Consider the following 23173-nt stretch of genomic DNA (forward strand, 5'->3'; position numbering starts at 1 on the left):
GGGGCTGCGGCCTGTCCCCCTCGCCGCTCTGCGGCACTGCCCGGCCTGTCCCTCTTGCGAACGGCGTTTCGGGCTCCCACTGCCCCGTGAAGCGGGCCAGCTTTTCCCCTTCACCTTCCAGGGAGTTTCACTTGCCGCCTCCTGCAGCGGCCGCGGTTGTTTGTTTCATAATTGAAAACGGTTACTGCTGTTGTATAGCGTTTACAGTCGGGGCATTTTTTTTCTTGGCTGCGCAAGCACAAGCTTTAATGAAAAACTAGAGCTAGTAATGCTTTAATCTAGGCGCGTTTAGGTCCTGTGACCCGATGGGGATGAACTGTCATGCTGAATATAGATGATGGTGTTGCAAAGGCTTCACATGTAAATAAGGTCTTAGAATATCTACTTAGCTGTCATCGCGGTGGAGACTAGATAATACTGAAGAAGAGCGAAGATATACAACTGCTTTCTGTGCTGTTCTGAGGGGATGTTTTGCAGTTTTTAAAAAATGGTTCCTTTTTGGTTTTTTTCTTCAAACTTACGTACTTTTAAACTGAAGCGTGGGAGGTTTTTTCCAGCCTAAATGAGTCTGTGTTTCTTTGTTGTCGGTACTTCCAATTAAGGAGCTCCTGTTTTGTGCTTTTTGCCTAGTTTTGAGCTCTATGCAGGGAGGGAGCAACTCTGTTGAAGTCAGATAAGAAGATGTGTCTTGCTGTCATTTATTTTGGCTAGCTTTGTAGTTCCATGCTGCCTTAAGAGGTTCCTGCTTTCTCATTGTTCCCTTCAGTTCTGTTTAGAAGTGGGATGGTGTTAGTAGACCTTAAGACACAATGCTGCTGCTGAGGTCACGTTATCCTGCGTCTCTGGTCCAGATAACTTCATCGAAGGAAGTGGAAAACGTGCTAGTTTTTTTCCTGCTATATAACTTTGGAAGTAGTATAGGTCGGAAGGGTTTTATGATTAATATGTTCCACAAAATTAAAATTCCTACATACCTTTAGGCAGATTACAGTGTATAATAAGAGGTAGGTGAAACTTCTGAGATACTTGCTGGAAAAGGTTGTTCAGAAGAATTAGCATATACTTTCCATTAATGTTGCTGTGTTAACTGGGAGAGGGAAGTAAAAATAGGTTTGGAAAGTGGGTACTTCATTTTCATGCTTGAATCTTTTGTGTTTCTAAACCGTAATTTGACCTTGAACTGTTTTTTCACTTTGTTGTTGAAAATTTGGTTACATATACCAGCCACATTATGCAAGTAAGTTGAGCAATAGTAGTTGACTATGATGCATAGAAGCTAATACTGGCTACTGGCTATGTCTTTTGTGACTCTTCATTAGATTATGTGGAGCGTCTGTGTACGTTGCTTTTTATTGTTATAAAATGGGATAATTATTCTTTGCTGAGTTCTGTGAGACAAGCCAGTAGCTATATAGCACTGATGATACTTTAAAGCAGTTATAGTGCCTTTGGCTAATTAAAACACTCTTGTCTGGTGTACTGTAAGTGTTCTAGTTGAATTCATAAACAACCCATGATAAGTTAACATTGATTTTGGAGTTTATATTTTGAGTTTTTATTTCATTAAATTTGGAGGTTTTGTCATTTGAAAGATGAGATGTTTAGTATATATATGATTTCTCAATATTCCAAATCCTTGAAGTCACTGTGTTTCTTAGGTGTTTCAGATAGTTTGAACATAAACTTTAGCAAATAATAGATAACTCAGATCTTAAATATTATACACTGCATAAACATTATGGCCTTATTTTCACCATTCCTAAGTTGAACTAATGACCTTTATCAATAGTTAGAAGTGTTGCTTCTATCCATATTTCCCATGAGGGCATTTAGAACCTATCTGCTAGAAAACCGGTGTCTCTTAAGCACTATATCTCCATTTCCCTTATTAAATGATAGGAGTAAAGTATCCATATGGGATTCATTCCTTCTCTTTCATCCATTAATTAAATGGAATGAGAATGTTATTGGTACTAACTGCAATATTATTTCAAATGCTTTGCAGACTTGTTACATGAGCATATGTCATTTACTCTGCATTCTCAGTTGCAAAAAATGCCCATTGCCTGTTTTCTCAAATCTGCCTTTTATGAAATAAAGTGTAGTAGATTGGTAAGCAAATACTTGCACCGTGCAGCTAGAGCAAGAGGACTTTTGTTTTGCTCTGTAAAATAACTTTAAATTCTACAATAACTCATACTTGCTAAAGGATGTAGAGGAATCTTATACTGCTTATCCTTTAGAATTTAAAATTTTTAAAATTCTAATTCAAATTAGATAGTAGATAACATAAAAGGTAACAGAGAATGTGGTGGTTTAAAATATCTGCCTTTTAGAGATTGAAGAAAGCTATCTCGTTTAACTAAACTCTCTCATGGTTTTCAGGCCACAGTATAATGATTGCTAAAAACAACAACTAGAACATTCTAGTAGGTGTAATTATTGAGAAGTCAGAAAACTTTTTATGTATATTGTGGATTGTAACAGACTTGAATAATGGAGAGTTCTGGTTAAAAAAACCCACAAAAAGCCACTTTAAAAAAAAAAAAATATATACACACACATATATGGAGGAACCCTTACTTCTAATGAAAGTTACTCAGGGTGTTGCTAAATTAGCTACTTCAGGTGTTGCAAAAGCATACGTGTTAAAAATGTGGAATTGACCCAAATCCTCTGCTTAAGCTTAAGTGCCTGCTTGCATGGAGTTCTGTTAGGTTACTGGCCTGTTTGGGGATGTTTTTCCTTTAACAATTGACTTCAGCTTTGATCTGTGGGGACCAAACCAAAGGGTAAGGTAGTCCCTAAAGAAGTGGTTTGCTAGTACAGGTAATGAGACCTCTCACAGGGTCATAAATTAAAGGACTGCATTTTTTCTCAAATTGCCTCGGCGACTCTCTAGGCATGGTGTTTTGTTTAGCTTTGCCTCAATGCATTAAACACTTACATAGGAAAAGTGGTTACAGTATAATTATCAGAGAAGGATGACAATTGTTTTGATAGTTTTGCTTCTGCCTGCTGTGTTTTCTGCAAGTCATGGCTGGTCTGGGGAAATTTGCAATTGGTTTCTGATAATTTCATCACTTCAGGAGATTTAGATCAACTGTGTCAGCTCGTTCTCCTGCACTGACAAAAGGTGTCCAGGATCTGCAACATTATTAGTAGAAAGCTCCCTTAACTATGGAGAGAAGATGCAGCATCTGCTTTGCATTAAAACAAACATTGATCTGTCATGAGCCTTCATATTTGCTACACATGCACTGAAGTAGTAATTACTGCAGTAGTATTTACAGATTTTGGATCCACAATTTGGATATGAAAGAATGTATTAGTGGAAGCAGTAATATTAAAGCATAACTTAAACAGTCTACAAAATCTATGCAATGCTCATAATTCACTTCTCTTGTGAGACAGATGAGAGTCAAGGTGAACAGTTCTTAGAACTGAAAAAGTAAGATTACTGTGTAGAATTCACCTGCCCAGGATGATTCAAGTAATGGCCAGCTGGGTCTTTGTAGTTGCAATTATTCCTATTATTCTTCATTCCAGACAAAGGCAGAGGCATGGTTTGCTGCTGAGGAATTGGAGAGGGTAGGAAAAAATACTTGTGGGGGGAGATGAGAGTGTTGAAAAGGAAGGGTAGCCTCTGGTGCAGCTGCTGTCACATCTGCCTTCACACAGTGATCATAATACAGCTTTCCTCTTGGCTTCTTGGGGAAGGGCAAGAGTGAATTTGCTCCCCAGGCGTCTACCTGGTCCCCTGTGTATTAACTGTTACATAGTAAGCTTAAAAAAAACCTGAATTTTTGATGGTTTTGGCTTACATTTAGTCGTATTGCTTTTCTTACTAAAGTAAAATGCTTTTGCCAAGTATTCTAATAAAAATTGTGTAAATGTTGTAGATTATTTAGGACACTTGTCTTGAACATTTTATTCTTGTGAATCTTTGCATATGTGTTGGATTTAAAGTGAGTTGAAGCTGCTGAAAAGAAATGTAAAGCTTAAAAAGGAAGAAGGGGTCTTTGTCCCAAGATCTACCAGCCAATTTAACTCAGCTTGAGGACAGTTGAGCAGTAAAATGTTAACATGACCTCTGAATTTTTCACTACCTTACAGAAGGCTATCAAATTGTCTTAGGCCACTCTTGGGTTAGATGTGTCACAAATACAGAAGGATAAATTGGAAAAAAATATACTTCTTCCTTAAATACAAGTATGAAGTATGAAGAGGCTGTGGATCACCATATAGAATGAATGTAGTGCTAAAAGGCAGCTGGATAATATTAGTCAGCGTGATAATGTGGTCATCAGTCTTCAGCCGTCCTACTTGTTCAAGGGGGTTGGATGTTTCTGTGTGTATGTCATGGGAAGGGAAGTTTTAAGAGCCCAGAAAATGTTTGCTGTGAGCGTCTGCACAGCTCCTCCTGGGTGGGGGAGAAAAAGTGTGAAAGGCCTAGACTGAAATGAGTTGATTGATGGAGCTAGATGTGGAAGTGACATATGAATGGGGGCTAATAAAGGCAGAAATGAAAACTGAGGGACTCTTAAAGGGAGAAAAAGTAGTTACTGCAATAGTAGCTGCAGGGGATAGAATTATCTACTGTAATTCTCTATCAGCAGAGCACTGATGAATGTGCATTCAAATCCAGTTAGTACATGTGTAAGGACATACTTTGTTGAAATAAAGTGGCAATGTTCAGAATTTTCAAAGTGGGAGAAGCTTGATTTATTTAAAGGGATCAGTGTACTTCCCTATTAATTAGTTCATTTGTGAGTCAGAGCACCATAGTTTTAACTGAATTTTGCATATGTCACAGGAAATTTAAAAAACAACAAAGAAACAATCTGGGATGGAAGGGTAAAACTCTTCGTAGGGTGAGGAAAGAAAAATGTAAGAGATGCTTTAGAAGCTCTAAATGGCTAATCCCTCCAGTCCATAAAACCATGATTATCACACGCTTATATAAACTGAAAAGCCTCTTAAACTTTATTCTAAGGGTTTCATGCATGTTTTGGGAAAAAAAAAAAGTTTACAGTGAAATTTATGAATGTGTATGGGTATTTCTTCTTTAATCAATGTGCAGAGGCACCTTAGAGAAAGCTGTAAGTCTAACTGCCACTTCAGTAATTATTGCTTGTTCAAAGTATCTTGCTTTAATCATCAGAAAATCTAGTTGTATTTAAAAACAAGCCCTCAATAGCAATCTTACATAGACTTTGGAAGGGGTGAATGTTGCTGGGTTAATGTCAGATGTCATTTAAAAAAAAAAAAAGTGATGTTGGTGTGATGATATGACGTGATCTGAAAAGCAAGAAAACAGGAGGTTCCATAAATTTAACCTAAACAAACAATAAACCATGCACCTGAAAACCTTTTCACTAGTATTTTCTGCAGACAATATAAAGAGATCTTTTACTTCCTTCCTTCTTAGACAACTTCTTTCCTAGGTTTTTGTCCTATGAGTTAACCAATTCTGTGTAATGTTTTCACTAAATAGTCAAGGAAATGATAAATGTTATTTATAAGTGTCTTCTAATTGTCACTATTCATTGTACTGCATTTTTTTTCAAAGGGTATGGAAAAGGTTAAAAAGGAAACAGTGAAATGTTTCTCCAGGACTTGCTACTATGCAAGGTTTGATCTTTTATTAGGAGTTTGAGGGAATATTTTCATAAAACTATAGGATTTCTATAGTCTGTTAGTAGAATAGATGCTGAAATTTGTTGTAACTTTAAAATGTTATCCATTTTGTGCCTTCTCTATTTAGTACCATTTAACCTAGAGGAATAAAATCGTTTAAGATGTTAACCTCAGCATAGTTCTATCCATCTCTCCTCTTCTAGGTTAACTAAGGGGGGTTGGGGGAACCAACTAAGAAACTAGTTTGAGCTGTGGGATGTGTTTAAGACATTTGAAAGACTATTTTGGCTTCTATTACAGCAGATTTGTCTTCTGTAGGTGAACAGAAGTACATTCTTATTGTTTCAACTTAAATCAAATGAGTTTAGGTATGCTGACATTTGTTCTCCCTTCAGGAGAAGCTGTTCTGACATCTCCTTATCAAATTCCTGTCTTGACACAGCAGTTCAGTTCATGTTTTCAGCCTTGAATGTAAAGCTAGCTGTGTGAATCAGAGCAGCTGGGTGGGATTTTGATGAGCATACTCTGGAAAAGCATCTAGTGTGACCAACTCCTTTTGCTTATGTAAGAAGAGTGTGATCACATGTCCACAGCAAAAATGTGCAGTTCCTAATTTGGTCATGCTTTAATAACCTTCATCTTGTCTGAGTATAACAGCAATTAAAAATGATACAATGTAGCTGAGTCACTTTTCCAAGTGCATTTGTTTGTTTTGCAGTTCCTCTTTTTGACAAAACTGAGAAAATAGTTTATTTTCTACTGGAAACTATTAATTTATGTCATTATCACAGGAAAAAAAAACAAGTACAGCAAGGATAGGGATTGTGCAGGTATTTTCCACCCACTCTTCTCCCTTCCCCCTCTGATATGTGACCCATAACTATGATCAGTGTCCTGTTTATATAAGTTTTTCTCAGCTGTTCTGTTTTCTGATGGGTTTTTAACTATGCCAGTTTTTAACTTGCAAGAAGAAAAATTACTTGCAGACATGACTTCTGTCTGTTCCTTAATAATGGAACATGACTGAAATAGTGGTTCAACTCTAGATGAGCCTATCAGTCTTCAGTATAACGCTGTAGAGTGCCTTCACTGTTAGGAAACATTTCCATAATGTGTTACATTCCACTAATGAATGTTCCAAACTGGCAGTGGGTTGGGGTTGTTTGGTTTTGGATTTTTTTTCCCCCAAGTAGAATTAATCCAAATACTTAAGTGCTAGGCTGAGGCCCATTGGAAAGAAAGACATCAAGTTCAGATTAGGTCATATCTGAGTCATGCTGCTGTAAATTTCCCAGAGATTTTTAGCAAGAACTAACCTGTAAAGAGTATCTTCACTCTACAGGTGCCCTGAATTCTCTGCTGCTGCCTCTTTGCTGGGACAACAGGTTGTTAATTATCTTGTTTGGTGGAAGGAAGCCCTTAGGATTTCTTTGCTGTAAATAAGGGAATTGCTGTTATAATTAAAGGAAAACACCCATAAATTGTTACAGGCGGCGGATACACTCCCTTTTCTACAAGTGAAAGATTAAAAGATGAGGTGCATGCTAATTCTATTGAAATAGATATTAAATGAAACAATCTGCCCATCCTAATGTTTCTTAGGTGATGATAACCATGATGAGTTGTGATAACCAACTTTATGTAGGATATTGAAATGAATGCATTTTTAAATGAGTTTTGAAAAAATCTTTTTCTATTCCAGTATCTTGAAGGAAAGTCAGCAAGGGTTATTGTGGAAACTAGCACTATTTTTCCATTGTCCTTTTCCTGTTAATCAGTACATAGCACTACTATTAGGTCACAGGAGTTCTCCTACCAGGATTCATTTGGTGAAAGAACTGGTAGGGAGCCAGTCACGGTTCCCAGGGTCTGAGCTGGCTGGCCTTGTGTCCAGTCTCAGCCCAGAGCAAATGTTACTTTGCTTTGTGCCAGCTGGCCCTGGCTCGTGGGGTGGAGATTGCTGGACTGCACAAGGAAGTAAGTGTATGAGCTGGCTGTTCTGTCTCATTACTTGTAGGGAGATTTCTGCCCCTTCCATGCTGCAAGTGTGGGGCTGAATCCATCAAGTGTTAATGTCAAAATAAGCCTTACTTCTACTTAAAACAGGAATATTAGAAACATCTCTACAAGTGTAACTAAATACACGTTTTTTGAAAGTCTCTTTATTGTGAACAACATCCCTCTTTATTTCACTTAGATGGAAAGCAATGCACATGTTTCATTTGCATTGCTTATTTTCCAAGGTTTATATAAGAAACAGATCTACAGCTATGAAAATGAAGGTAGAGGTTTAAACATCTTTTAAAATGTTTTGGGGTGTTTTTTTTGTGGTTTTTGGTGATTTTTTGTGTGTGAGTTATTTGAGAGCCTATAAGCAACTGATAGTTTTGTACGAACAGATGGAAAGGTGGCAGGAGAGAAAGAGGAGGCAGCATGGTTGCAAGTGCTATGATGGATTGTAATTTAAATTCAGTGTTAAGTAACATGCCTCTAGTGTATGTACATTAAAAAACAAACAAAAACAAAACAGCAAAACACCAACACCCAGAAAACCCGAAACAGAAAAATCCCTTGCAACCCTCCTTAGCTGTACTAATAAATGAGTTGAACGTTCTTTTGAAAACGCATACAAAACATATGACAAGGAAGCACTCCAGAACAAAGAGTACCCACGTCTCATATGTTAGTTTGAGCAGACCTCTGGCGATTGGCTAAACCCATATATTTGGACAGTATTTGATTATGTAGTGCCAATGCTCACATTTTAAGTATCTGTGTTAGAAGGTGTTCGCTGTTTAAAACATGGAAGTCCATGAGTTGCATTATATTGAGATTTCCCTGAAACTGATGAGGGTACTTATCTAGAGAATGCTGCACTGGTTGTCCATGAAGTGATCTGTTTAGCCTAGTAATTTGCATTTGAAAATGGCCATAAGTAGATGCTTCAGGGAAAGTTGTAACGAAGCAAGTGCTTGGACCTCTTTTCCATCTTTCTTGCTTTCAGATATTTGCAGGTCGGGGATTCCTGCTCTGGCTTCTCTGGTGAGAAACTTGCTGTGGTTTTCTTGTATGATATTTTTTCAGTGTCACACTGAAACAATTTTTAGTTTCCAGTGTTGTGTGGCAGGGAATTCTGTCACTGGTAGAACTTAATGATTTTTGTTGTTGAAACTGGTTTCTGCTAGTTTCACATGGTGACTCTGAGACTTAGGTGGGAGTAAACCATGAACAGGCCTCGAACACTTCTTTTTATGTTTTTTTTACAGACTGAAAAATTCAAGCCTCCTCAGTTGTTTCTCACTTGGAAGAACTTTCATATCTTTGATCATATTTTATAGTCCCTGTCTGAACATTAGAAGAATATCTTTGGTTTTGTGGGGTCAAGAGGAACAGAACTGCGGTGTTATGGTGTAGATGTAGTATTAGTACTGTACTGGTCTTATGATACTGTAATAATGTTTTCTGTTTTGTTCTCTGTTCCTTGTAACCCCTGAAACTTCATTTGCTTTTTTTTTTTTTCCTGGCTAGCAAGCAATCTTATTTCTTTTTGACACTAATCAGAATTCTTTTACCTTTTTAAAGCAATATTTATTTTATGTGTTGTACTATTCATGCTGAGAAAAGTGTGACATGGAAGCCTGTGGCCTATTTGTAACCAATAAAATACTCTTATGTGGTAATATTGAAAACATTTAAGGTCTGAACATGTTAGCACTTGAGAATCTGAAAGGTTTGTATTGCAGCAGTATGTTGTTTCTTAAAACAATTACCAGAAAGGCTATAAAACTTAAATGTTAATACAATCAAATAAAAAGCAACTAGTTTTGGAGGGAAACAGCAAACAATTATAAAACCTTAAAGTTCATCATAGTAAATATCCTGTTACATAACCAGCATGGGAAGTTTGGTGGCATGGGAGAAACCTGGTTGATACAATGTGGTAAGTGTGTGATTTAATCTAGCTCTTCGTTTACTTACAGGCTGTTTCAGGACAGAATTCCTTGTCTTGGATAAATTCCACGGTGATAACAGTCAGAGTCAAAAGTAGTTGGGCCAAAAATCCAGGCTTATTAGATGTGAAATTGAAAGGAAGAGCCTCGACTACTTTATTTTTCTGTTTTCTTTGTCTCAGACAGGTAGCTTATATAGTAAATTGTTCAGAACTTGTTGAAACAGAGCATTTTCTTGGAGGAAACAGAGCTTCAGCTGCCTTGCAAATTTGATTTTTTTTGGTAAGAGTAAGATATTTCTCCTTACTGACACACTACATTTTTCTATATTGATGTTTACAAAAGCCACAGTGTTATTATCTACTTGAAGTTTGTAATAGTGTATGTGGTAAATAAACTATATGAGGGAGTCTGTTAAATGGTTTCCATGATTGGCATTTTTCCTGGTTGACCAGTTTGTCTTGAAGAAGTGGCCTTTTACAGAAATTTGTGGGTGGGAATTGAAATGCTCACTGAATCTAAGTAAGGAATTGCAAAGCACTTGTAGAATCTGTCTTATTTCGGAAGAGGGGATCCTTAATCTATAAAAGAAAATACTTTGTCTATGTGTTGCTTTGTGTTACCATACTTAGGATGTTTCCTTTTGTTTTTCGAAGTGCAGTCTGGTACTTGACTGAAGTAGTTAATCACACTATTGTGAAGTAAAGGGAGTTGGTTGCATTTTCATCAATGCAATACATTTTAGCAGAGTTCCAAGAACTTTGCCTGCTTTCAAGACCATGCTCATTCCACTCAGCAGTGGGAAGTTAAATTTAGAAAATTCTTCAGAGTTCAGTTTTGTTCTTCAGCTATAGTAGAGATTGTGACTTAGTAGACAGGAATCAGGTATGAGAAAGCAATTCTATTTTAACAACATGTAAGTTTGCTATGTTGTGATGAAGGATCAGTGTGCATGTGTGACTAGTGTCCTAGTCATGTTTTTGAAGATAGATGTAGCTATATGTAAGGTAAAATCCACTTGAGATGTAGATAAGTATTTTTTCTCTAGTATTTTATGTACTTCTATGTGGGTCAAAATGTATACAGTTGAAACAATTTTCTGAAGAGGAGAAACCAAAATAATCATTTTAGTGTGGAAATATAATGGACATTTTCAGTTGTGCATAGCATTTCTAGCTTTTGGTCTGTTTTTACAAAAGTAACAAGAACATTAAAACTAATTTAAAATAAAATGCTAACGCTGCCTGCTGTCTTGTAGATATTCCATTAAAATTGAAGGCTGCATGAATCACAGCAAAATCCATTTTGAAAGTTCAGAAGTTGCAGCAGTGTATCTTTGGTTGATACCAGTATGTGTTTTGAGATTTAACATTTCACCTTAAGCTGTAAATTCTGCTCCATAATGTGTATTTAAAGTAAGCTTTTCCACAGAAGACCTTACAAACATGTCCTTTGGCCTGCTGGCAGGAGTGTAACTTCTCATATATTCCAGTAATATAAACATTATTTTGAAGTGGATACTGCCTGTATAAAAAAGAAAATATTTTTGTTTTGAACCAAAAATAGTCAGACCAGATTTTTCTGGACAATGCTATCAACTTTTAAATATGGGAAGTATAGTACATATGTGTCCTATGAATTATGGTTTCACAGGGACTTAAATATATCTCTAATAGAAGCCAGATATTTTTGTAAAGTATGATCATACCTATCCCACTGCATTTCTTCCTTTTACATCTATGAGGAAATACATTAAAAAGACTTGCTGGCTTTTTAAGTTGCCAGTGAATTACATTAAATTGCACTGTTGCATGTGCCTCAAGAAAGAAATTATGATGTATGTAGTACATAAACTGGTAAATACTTCAGGGTGCATTTCAATTTGAATCTTTTACAAGTAGAGTGTCTCGAAGACACAATGTATGAGGTATGAAAATATGAGAATACTGTTTAACAAAGTTTATATCGCTATCTATTGTAACTTTAGAATTCTCTTAATGTAATTTCTGTGGCATTTCACTTTCTTCTGTTATTATTTATTTAGATGTAAAATCAGTCCCAGAATCCTTAGGTAAAATGAATATTTTACTTCAGTCACAGTAGCAGCATGATTCTGCAGAGAACAAACTATTTGTTGCTTCTTTCATAAATGCTGGAAGTTACTTCTGTATGAGACCAGCTACTGAATATTTGTTGTGAAACTGTTTAATGAATTCATTTATAGGGTTTGCATGTATAAGGTCTGCATGTATAAGTCCAAACGTATACATTTCGCTTAGTCAACAACAACATAAGGTTAAAAATGGTGGGGAGAAAAGGCAGCATCACATTTTTTTTCTGTGGGAAAATAATGTATCATCTCATAGGAAATGTTACTATTTTATATGGATGTGCTTTCTTCAAAACATCGTAGACAAACGTAAATTTATTCCATTCATTAATGTTAGTTTGCAAACATTATGATACCTAATTGTAAAAGAGCTTTTTCTGGGGAGGAATTTGGCTCCTCTGCCTTGACATTTACATGCACATGTGTATTTATAGTTGTGATCTGGCTGGAATTTGCCTTTGTGGTTTTGTTTGCTCTTTAACGTGTTCTGTGATCTAGTCCTTTTTCAGTTTTGTTTGAGATTTAATAGGTGAGGAGTGCAGAAGAAATGCCTTAATATCAATGAAGTAATGAGCATTTTTATTCAACCTCAGATACTTCAGGGAATAATGGCACTGTTCTGCTTGGAAGCTTTTCCTTAAAATAACCTTATACTGGTGCTAATCTATGATTAATTTAGGCTTCTAGTTCAGTGTTTCTATTACTCTGAATGTTTCCTTGTCTGTATCTTAGTTTATTTCACTTGGTCCTATGCAGGCTTCTTTACAGAAAGCAATTAATTCCAAGTTAATATTATTAATACAGCTACTTAAAGACCTGGAAATGGTATAACCTTGCTCCTGTTGTTCTGACAAATTTACAATATACAGAACTTTTCCGTATGTATGTGAGTTAAACTATTGTTCAGAGAACAGTGGAAAAGATACCTCAAACAACAGTTATTTCACTGAAATACTAACTCAAGTTGAATGCTGAATATGATTAGTCAAATTCAGTCTCAGAAGTGAAGGTGAACTGTTGAAGGAACAATCTTCAGCTTCCTAGTGTATATTTCATAAACAACAACAACAACAAAAAGATTAAGAAAGGAAATCTTGTATTACAAAAGTGAATGTCACTTTCTTGTTTTTGATCAAAGAACATAGAAAATCATCTATAGGACAGGTTTGGCTTATATTAGGCAAGTTCTTTATTGTTTCAAAATTTTATTCAGTCTTCCTGAGAATTAATAAAATATTTTAATTATCTATTTGCCCTTTTAGCAATTCTTTACAGTGGAAGACTCAAGTTATTTCCCTAGTTCTTCTGTTTCTAGAAGATCTCTGTATGATAAAGGGAAAATAGTGGTGTGGAAAAAAAGAAGGAATATATTTTCTGAAAGGAAGTGCTGCAGTTATCCCAAGAACATATCAGAGATAGGAGTTTCCAGACTGTAAATTGATTTTGACATGAAGATCTCATGCAGGGCAGGAAGTAGTAGTGTGGTCATTGCTGTGTATCTTACTCAATCTTAAATCATTTCATTTTTAGGGAATAATTTACCTAATTAGGATATAACTTGGTACTTACACCAGAGTAGCTCATTCCACTCTGTAGGGAGAGAAGGGATGCCTGAACACTTACTCACTGTGATTGTCAGCAAAAGTCCGAGTGTGACTTTTTGAAGTTACTATTTTTCTGTAAGTTTTGACATTCAGGGCAAAGAAAGTTTTGATTTAAGAAGCAACCTTGAGTATTTGATCTTTTAATGGAACCTGGGAAATCAGTTACTATGTTTTACAAAATGAGTGATCAGAGGGTAGCGCTAAACCTAGCTCATTGCAGCTCCTTGGGTATTATTTTGATATTTAAGAGAAGAGGTGTTTAATATAATGTTGACAAAGAGGAAAGTTTCTTACACTTTGTTTTTTAAACTAAAATATGCACACTCTGCCTTATCAATTCACCTGAAGTTTTGCAAAATGTAATGAAAAATACTGTCCTGAAAACTGTCTGAGCTATTGCTGTTCTGATAATTCTGTTATGTGATAACACAGTGACACAAATACTGTGTGGTCCTTCTCAGACACTCAATGGGTTGGAATACTTCAAGTGATGTAAGTTTTGACCCCCACAGGAGGTTGCTCAAACCATACTGTGGGAGCACTGCTGAGCATAGTAACTACTTGTACTGCTAGTTTTGCACGAGAATTTAAAGCTTCTGTAAATCTTATTCTGTCAGTAGTGATGAAATTTCTTTGCTGTTATAGTTCAGAGTTACTGTAGCTGCTGGATTAGGGTGAAGGTTGGTCATATTTGCAACCATTTCTTGAGTGTGGCCAAGTTAAAATGTGTAAGTAGTTATATTTTGCATGAAATCAACTAAACTGTTTTAATTCAAACTTTTGTACCTATTGCTTTCAGAATTCTGTTGCAGAGAAAATGCTGAATGTAGGGCATGGGTCTACAATAATTTATTTGAAATACTAATAGGAAATTAACAAAGGCAGAACTTTTTAAAGAAAGATGAGAAGGGTAAAGACTAGTAAAAACTAGCTTTATTGTGTGAAGTTTAGCAACAGCTTCCCTCTTCAGCTGTAAAGATGATTGTGTAACCTTGTGACTCCTGCTGTATCAAAACTGCAAGTCTTGAGAGACTTGGTGGCAAAGGGAACTGATTCCTTCTTTCAATAACCTTTGGCCTCGCTTACATTTGAAACATTAAGTACAAATATGCAAAAGTTCTTGCTTTTTAAAATATTTTTCAAATACATCATCTTTCCCACTCCTATTCCAAGGGGAATTTAAAAAGAAATCAAATCTGGTCAGCTCTGTTGCAGAAGTTGGAAAGGAATAGGTATGATAGGAGGAATAAGGGAATGACACATTTTATTTTAAATAAAGAAGTCCCTTTTTTTTCTAGTACTCTCTGGTTAGGGAGATTTATTTATTTTTTTCTCTTCTTATCAGCCCCCTTTAAAGTTAGAGCAAGTTCTGGTAAATTATTTCAAATATATTGTTCCCTGAATTAGAAGGTTAGTGTTCTCTACTTGTTTCATGGTGTCTTGGCTGCTATATGCTACTTTGCTTAAACTATCATTAGAAGGAAGCAAATTCACCCTGTTGTTTTTTTTTCATAAGGGTAACATTATAATTGTGTCTAGAGCTGTCTTCATACAGGTAACCTCTAGATATGACCCAGAATGGCGTTTTTAAATACTTTGTTCCAGGGAGGTATATTTTTCAAGCTATGCTAATCAGTCTTGAAGTTTATCACCAAACTGACAAATAAGGATAATTTCTTGATCTGTAGCTCTAAACTGAGAGCTGAAAGAAGTCTTACAGACTAAAACTTCATACTATTCCTTCTGCAGAGCTTGAGAAATACTTCAGTAGTGAAATGTTCACTATGTATTGTGAAACAATTGTGTAGGAACAAGACATTTTTATGTTACTAATATCAGATGAAAGCTATTTGCTAAATATTTTGCTGTACTTGTATAGTAGTCTTGATATGGCCTCTTGTCTAGACAGGAGGTGGGGGGGAAATCCAGTTTTGGTTTGCTTGAACTGAGTGGCTTGAGTTGTAAAATGTTTTGCTCATATTTTGTGTTACCTCTTAATAGTACATGTTTACAATAAATTCTGGTTGAGGGTGGCTTAATTTTATTTTTAAATAAATTAAGTTATATTTTGTGAAGCTTTGTAGTTAACTTCAGTCTATAATACTTCAGAGTCTTTTCCAGAAGGGATACAAATCCATGTTGATATATTTGGAAAACAGTTTTATGTCACTATAGAAACTGTGAAGTAAAATGCTATAATTACCTTACATGGGCTACTGCTTTTCTGTTGGGACAGTTAACACTTTTAGAGCTGACTGCATTCAGCCCTGGTGGGGAAAGGCACTGTATCACACGATTAGACCTTTAAGCTTTCTAGTTGCTTGAGAAGGCAGAAAATAGCAGTTCAGCGTTTTCCCAGGCTGTGCTCACGCATGCGTGTGAGAGAGTGACAGCCGTGCAGGCTGTTCAGCTGGGGCAGGCGGGGAAGTGACGTCCCGTGTTATCTGTTGTTCTAGAAAGAGCGGAGACGCGCACTGTAGATGGGAGGACTCTAAAGAGGGGCTGTGTCTTGTTCAGTGTGTATGATTATTTATAAATGAGCTACAGGGGAAGGAGCGTGATACACAGAAGCTGCCTAGTATTTCTTTAACGTTTTGGAGAGTTTGTTGATTTTTGACAGTTGTTTGTTTCAATTCCAAATTTGACTTTTATTCTTCCTTCTCTAGCATCTCTACGTTGCTACAACACTGGACACTGCGTTCTATATAGCAAGGAAAATCTGAATTCCTCCAACGCTCAGGATGGGGAAAGATTATTATTCTATCCTGGGAATTGAAAAAGGGGCTTCTGATGAGGATATCAAAAAGGCTTACAGAAAACAAGCACTAAAATGGCATCCGGATAAGAACAAATCTCCCCACGCAGAGGAAAAATTCAAAGAGATTGCAGAAGCTTATGAAGTGCTGAGTGATCCCAAAAAGAGGGACATTTATGATCAGTTTGGGGAGGAAGGTATGTATGTCTGTTATACCCTGATCAGTCACTTTAATTATGTTGAAGTAAAGTAAATATAGATGATGCATGAAAACATATGTGTTCATTTTTAGGCAATATATTTGTACTGCTTGGAAATATGGCTCATCAGCTTTTTTAATGTAAAATATATGGCACGATTTTTAATGCTGATCTAGTTTTAGTTTACTGTGCTTTTGTGTTGCTTTTTTAAATTCTAAATCCCAAATACTTGACAGGTAGAAACTTGCCAAATTAAAAAAGTTTGTATGACCCATAAAGACCTTTCTGAGATCTCTTACTCCTGTTTTCAGTTGCCCTAGCACTTTTTGAGGTGCAATTAAAAAGAAATGTACTTTTTCCTTAAATTTCTGCCAAAGAGCAGTCTGCTTCGTCTAGGCAGGACAGTCCTTCTGAGCAGAAGCCCAGGTGTCCAGTCCGTAGTTGTTGTTGGCTTCTTGCCTGGAGAGGAAAGAATTTGGCTGATGTCATGAAATACCAGAACAATTTTTTTAGTTTTAATTGTAAACAGTGATAACATGCCAGGAGAATGAGACCTCGAAAATCTCACATTTATCCTAAAATGGTTGTCTGGAGAGGATTACTTTTTTTTTTGACATGACTTTCGGTCTTACGATTGAGCAACAGAGGAAGTCATTAACGTCCCTCCCTTTAAGTACACATTATCTAAAATTCCTCATGAAGTAATTACTTCTGTTGTGTCAATTAGGTCCCCTCCCTCACTGCCACTCACTCAGGGCCATGTTTTTTGCTAATATAAAGGAGGACACTTAAAATAGTAGCATTTTGGGGAAAATTGTGGCTTTTGAATGTGTAATAAAATTTGGTCCTCTGTTATCTGTAGGACTTAATACAATTGTTAACTTCCATAAAATCATGTACAAGACCTTCAGAAGATGCAGGTTTTTTGGTCTTTTGTTCCATTGCATATGTTCACAGATTGTGTTACTGAAACATTCTAAGGAAAAAGTGTTTATGTAGATACCAGAGAGCTTTATTGCCTTTTGGGTCTTTTACCTTCTTGCACTTCTTCCTTCTCACCCTGTCTTCTTTCTGTATATCATTATAAACCTATTTACTTTGTTGTTTCATTTGCATTCTGGAGTCCTGTGCAGCAGCTCATCCTAACTACTTTGCTAAAATACCACTTAAGTAATTTTTACCATAGAGCTTGAAGTAAAGCATATAAAGCAATGCAGCTTTTGGCATCCTAGTATTGCATACTTGAAGACAGAAATTCAAAACATAGATATAGGTATAATATTAAACCAAAGTATGAATTTTTACAGGTAAATCTGGAAATACTTCCTGATGCCTCAGTTGCTCTCTAAGCTCTTAAGTTGCATCTGAGAGTGTACTTAGTAGTAGTGAGGGAAAGGCATGGGTGGGATGGGAGGAAGGAGGAAACCTCAGTGTTTTTACAGCCAGGAACTTGATGTACCTTCAAAACCTACTTATTCCAGGAGGTGTCCTTCTAGTATCAAAGATTGAATTCACTGATCTGTTTGTTTAACAGTACTGTGACAGATACTACATGTTGCTAAGTACTTTTAATATGGTCTGGTATTAAGATGAGGAAAGCATTCTCATTCTAATGTCTTACTTGGATACTTTTGATAACCAGTATTAAGCTATGCATACTGAGCACAAAAAGTGAGCTATGGAGGCTGTGGAAAATGTGTGTGATACTGCATAATTTTGCCCAGAAGTGATCTTGAAAAGGGATGCCACTTCAGCAGGCTCTGCAGAACAAGAAAAAGATGAAGTCAAGCAGACCTGTCTTCTGTTTTAAGATGCTAATTCTTTGAATAACTGGCTTCAGTTATATTAAATAAAATTGGCAGTGTCAGAGTACTTGTTCTTCTCAAGTAGAAGTCATTCTAGCACTTCAGAAACTTTGTTGTTGTTGAAGCTATTGAATTGCTAGTTGGTACTGCATAGTCTGATGCTGAGTGTTCATTGAAAAGGAAACCATTCACCCAACTGCAAAGACCTCGTTGACTCATCAGTTCTGACATCATTACACTCAACAGGGAAAGCTTATACTAATATTCCATTGTTTTTAACGTTCCCTCTTTGTCATATTTAGGTCTGAAAGGAGGAGCTGGAGGACCTGATGGACAGGGTGGAACTTTCCGGTACTCCTTCCATGGTGACCCACATGCTACATTTGCAGCTTTCTTTGGTGGCACAAATCCTTTTGAGATCTTCTTTGGAAGGAGGATGCCTGGTGGCAGAGACACTGAAGATATGGAGGTGGATGGTGATCCATTTGGATCCTTCACTAGTTTCAGTATGAATGGTTTTCCAAGAGAAAGGAATACTGTTGGTAGCCAGTTACGTCGGAAACAAGATCCTCCTGTAATCCATGAACTTAAAGTGTCATTGGAAGAGATCTATCATGGCTGTACAAAAAGGATGAGAATTTCACGTAAAAGGCTTAACCCAGATGGTAGAAGTGTCAGAACAGAAGACAAAATTCTTACTATTGAGATAAAAAGAGGATGGAAAGAAGGCACCAAAATCACTTTTCCAAAAGAAGGTGATGAAACACCTAACACAATTCCAGCTGATATTGTTTTTATCATTAAAGATAAACCTCACTCTCACTTCAAAAGAGATGGATCAAATATTATCTATCCTGTTAAGATCAGCTTAAGGGAGGTAAGTATCTCTTTTGGTAGAACTCAATGTTTAAACCTGTTACAATACAACCTGGCTACGCTGCACCAGCTGTATGCCAGCAGTAAAGTGCTTTTTTTTTTTTTTTAATAGAATTTCACTCTTGTGAAGTCAGTGTGGGTTATTTATAGTGGAAGCATTATCTGTTTTGGAGTATTATTTCAAGCTGGGGTGGAAGAGAATGAGGGTGAAAGGATAAAAGTAAAGGTTGATATGTCTTAAATCTTCATACTTTACCTTTCTAGCTAAAGTACTGAACACAAATACATCCAATTGCTGTGATATGCTTACTATTTTTGTAGGATGAAGTAGAAGTGTCTTAAATATTTTCACTGCCAACAAATTCTGTCTACCTTTTCATGTCATAAGTTACTTCAGTGTGATTTCAAAGTACATAGAGATTGATTTCATGAGGATAAATTATTGTGGACAGGTGTTACAGGAGCTATATATAGCAACAAAAACAGTTTAGCTTTTTATAAAAATTCTGTTCCAAGTCAAAACAAATTGCCTTTCAGAAGGAAAAATCAGAAAGACAAATGAGCTGAGTTCTTGAGAGAATGAGGCTTGACATGGTCATAATTTAAAAGATAATGTACCTGAGCGTGTGGTGTGTTTTTTCTTCTTAATTAGCTTTAGATTATAGTAATGAAAATAAACCATTGGGTAAAGCAGGAGAACGTGTGTGATATTTTGGTGCACCAAAACAGTTGTTTGCTTGTCTTTGAGCATCACAAATGTTCACCTGAGATGACTGTGAAATTTGGTATGCCTTTGGTTATAGAAACTTAAATGTTGTTCTGCAATTTGATATAATATAGGTTGATAGCGCATTAGAGTAAAAACCTGTGCTATGTAACAAGCAAAAAAATGAGAGGATGCTATATTTTCAATTAAAACGGAGAAGCTGGACGTCCTTAGAGAAGTACAAGGGTAGAGTTCACTCTGTGCTCAGTTACTTTACTTTTTATATGAAGTTTTTGAAGGATATAAGTCCAATTACCCTCCTGTGGCCATTGCACAAGATTAGAAAATTCTGTAATATTTAATGACAAAACTAAGCTTTTCCTTTTGAAGTGAGGAGAACTGTATTTGGATTTTGACATTTCAGTAGTGTGCAGTGAAAGTACTGTTTAGAATGGTGGTATTTTCTAAATAATTCAAAATCAGTTGTAGGTACAAATAAAGTTCTAACCAGTTTCTTTCTCTCAATACCATTTTTTCTTTAGGCTTTGTGTGGCAGCTCTATCAATGTGCCAACGATAGAAGGAAGAACCATACCCATGACAGTAAATGAAGTTGTAAAGCCTGGGATGAGAAGAAGAATTATAGGATATGGTTTGCCGTTTCCCAAAAATCCTGACCAACGTGGAGACTTAATTATAGAGTTTGAAGTAATTTTCCCAGATAACATTTCTCCAGCATCAAAAGAAGTACTTAGGCGAAATCTCCCAGTTTCATAAAACAAAGACTGTGTATCTCAGCTGTTTAAATAGGACACTGGAAATACAGAAGACTGGCAAGTCTGTGCTTTAAAAGTGCAATCTGTAACAACTAATGGAATATTTGTTTCTTTCTTTTGTGGGATGGGGGGGAATACTGTAATGCTGCATGAGAAGAAAAAGTTAAATATGAGTCATACAAGTGACTTCTGCAGTAAAATTTACAGGGAAAACCACTCATTTTATTTTACATTCTAATCAGAAAAGTTTATTCATTATTTTGCCTAATGTAAAATGTAGTTAGTTTTTACCAAGTCATGCATATTTCTGATACAGTACTTGAGCCTTCAAGTATTTAATTTCTTATATCCCCTACTGTATCTATAGCATTACCTGTTTATAGAGAAATTAGAAATACTCAAATGTGTAAATACTTTAAAGAGTAAAACATGAAAGATACAATTTTGGTATGTTGCCTTCCACTGCACAAAGAATAGGCTGGGAAAATCAACTAGGTCTCCTGAACTGTCCCCTAGTGAAATTAAACCATTTTCTTTACTGCCCCAAAATGTGTGAGGACTGCACTGAGAGTCTTACTAAAGGGTGTGTGGCTTGAGGATTAAGAGTAATCATTTGCTTTGGGATGGTTCTTCAGCTTCTTCAGCTTCTTCAGCTTTCAGGCAGAACAGCAAGCAAGGATTCTGCAAGTACATAAACAGCAAATGGTGGGCCTGTTGTTTGAACGGGGCAGGAAAACTGGTAACACATGACATGGAGAAGGCGAAGATACTCAATGCCTTCTTTTCATCAGTCTCTACCTAAAACAGGCCTCCAGGTATTCCAGGCCCCTGAGACCAGAGGGGAAGTTTGGCACTTTGGTCATGGAGGACCAGATTAGGGTGCACTTAAACTGGAAGTCTGTGAACCTAGTGCTGAGGGAGCTGGCTAATGCCATTGCAGGACCATTCTTAATTATCTTTAAGTGGTCATGGAGGTTGGGAGATGTTCCAGACTGGAAAAGAGCAAATATTCCTATTTTTAAGAAAAACACGAAGGAAGATTTGGGGAGCTACAGCCCAGTCAGTTATACATCATTCCCATTCCTTTGGAAGGTGATGAAGGAAATCTCTTGCAAAGCATTTCCAAATGCATGAAGGACAAGAAGGACATCAGGAGTAGTCAGCATAAATTTACAAAAGGGAAATCGTGTTTGACCAACCTCACCTCCTCCAGCTTTGTGGGTAACAGGATAACATGTTGTTTACTTCTACTTCAGAAGACAGACTGACAAAGTACAGGTTCGATGAGTGGAAAGTGAGGCAGGTTAAAAACTGGCCAAATGAGTGGGCACAGCAGAGGTGTAAGCAGTGGCACAAAGTCCAGTTGGAGGTAAGTCAGCAGTGGTGTACCCTAGGGCTTAATACTGTGGCCAGTATTATTCAACATCTTCATTAATGACCTGGATTATGGGATGAAGTGCATTTTCAGAAAGTTTGCAAATCATATAAAACCGGGAAGAGTGGCTGGTAACACCAGATGATGTCTTTCAAAGGCATCCCAACAGGCTAGAAAACTGGACAAAGGATTATCACAAAGTTCAGCAAGTTAAGAGTCCAAAGTCTGTTCCCTAAGGAACAACCCAAGGCACTAGTACACCTTGGGAGCTGAGGGGAGACCTCATCAATCTCTACAACTACCTGAAAAGTCATTGTAGAGAGGTTGGTGCTGGTCCCTTTTCACAGGTAATTGGTGACAGAACAAGAGAGAATGGCTTCAAGCTGCCAACAGGGTAGGTTTAGACTGAACATTAGGAAAACTGTTTTCACAGAAAGAGTGGTTAGACATTGGAATAGGCTGCCCAGGGAAGTGGTTGAGTTACCATCCCTGGAGGTGTTTAAGGGTCATTTGGATGTGGTGTTGGTGGATAGGGTTTAGGGGAGAACTTTGCAGAGTAGGGATGATGGTTGGACTCTGTGATCCCTAGGGTCTTTTCCAACCTGAATAGTTCTGTTGATTCTATGACGATGGGGGAGCCAGGCTTTTCCTAGTAGCTGTCATTGACAGGACTAACAGGTAGTGAACAGCAGCTAAACCATGGGGGTTTCTATCTGAACACATCTTTTTACTTTGAGGGTGGTCAAAGACTGGAATAGGTTACCTAGAGAGGTTGAGGAGTCACCATCCCTCAAGCTACTTAAAACCTGACTGGACATGGTCCTGGGCAGCCTGCTTTAGCTGACCATGGTTGAGCAGGGTTGTTGGACTATGTGGTCCCAAAAGGTTCCTTCTAGTCTAAATTAATCTCTGAGCTTGAAATTAGCACTTTTCACTAGACAGTGCTATGGACCATGTTCTGTAAATGAGGGTTATCCCAAAAGTGGGTGGTACTGATGTGACAGCTTGAATCCCTAGGGAGCGGGTCTGTGAAGTGAAAAGTTGCACAAATAACAGTATAAAAGCATTTGGCTAGTTCTGGTATTTAAGTATCATTATTATCTCAAGTGTTCATTATTTAATTTTTTTTCTTTCAGATCCATTTGGGATCACTTTAACTAAACTTAATTCTTTAAAGAAAAAGAAAGGGTAGGCTTTAAGATTCTCTGAGAGATAGCAGAAGCTGTGTTTCTGTCAGTGGAACTCTTTTTTTTGGTAAGATGGTCACTTGGAGGTTTTGTTAGCTGTGTCCCATATTCTTCCAGTATTCATTTCTACATAATATCCTCTTTAATGGGATCTCTTTAGAAAACTGAGGAATCACATGTTCCCTTCCTG

General features: G+C 36.9%; 1 protein-coding gene across 1 annotated transcript; it reads left to right on the forward strand.

Moving 5' to 3' along the window:
* The first annotated feature begins 15885 nt into the window (after positions 1–15885).
* DNAJB4 (DnaJ (Hsp40) homolog, subfamily B, member 4) lies at positions 15886–20571 on the forward strand. Its single transcript, XM_010006591.1, has 3 exons — positions 15886–16256; positions 18367–18941; positions 20189–20571. Exons 1-3 carry the CDS (start codon positions 16046–16048, stop codon positions 20420–20422), a joined length of 1020 nt encoding a protein of 339 aa, XP_010004893.1. The 5' UTR covers positions 15886–16045; the 3' UTR covers positions 20423–20571.
* The last annotated feature ends 2602 nt before the right edge of the window (positions 20572–23173 follow it).

This window comes from Chaetura pelagica, unplaced genomic scaffold, assembly GCF_000747805.2.
Source record: "Chaetura pelagica isolate M959 unplaced genomic scaffold, ChaPel_1.0 scaffold69, whole genome shotgun sequence".
NCBI classification, from domain to species: Eukaryota; Metazoa; Chordata; class Aves; order Apodiformes; family Apodidae; genus Chaetura; species Chaetura pelagica.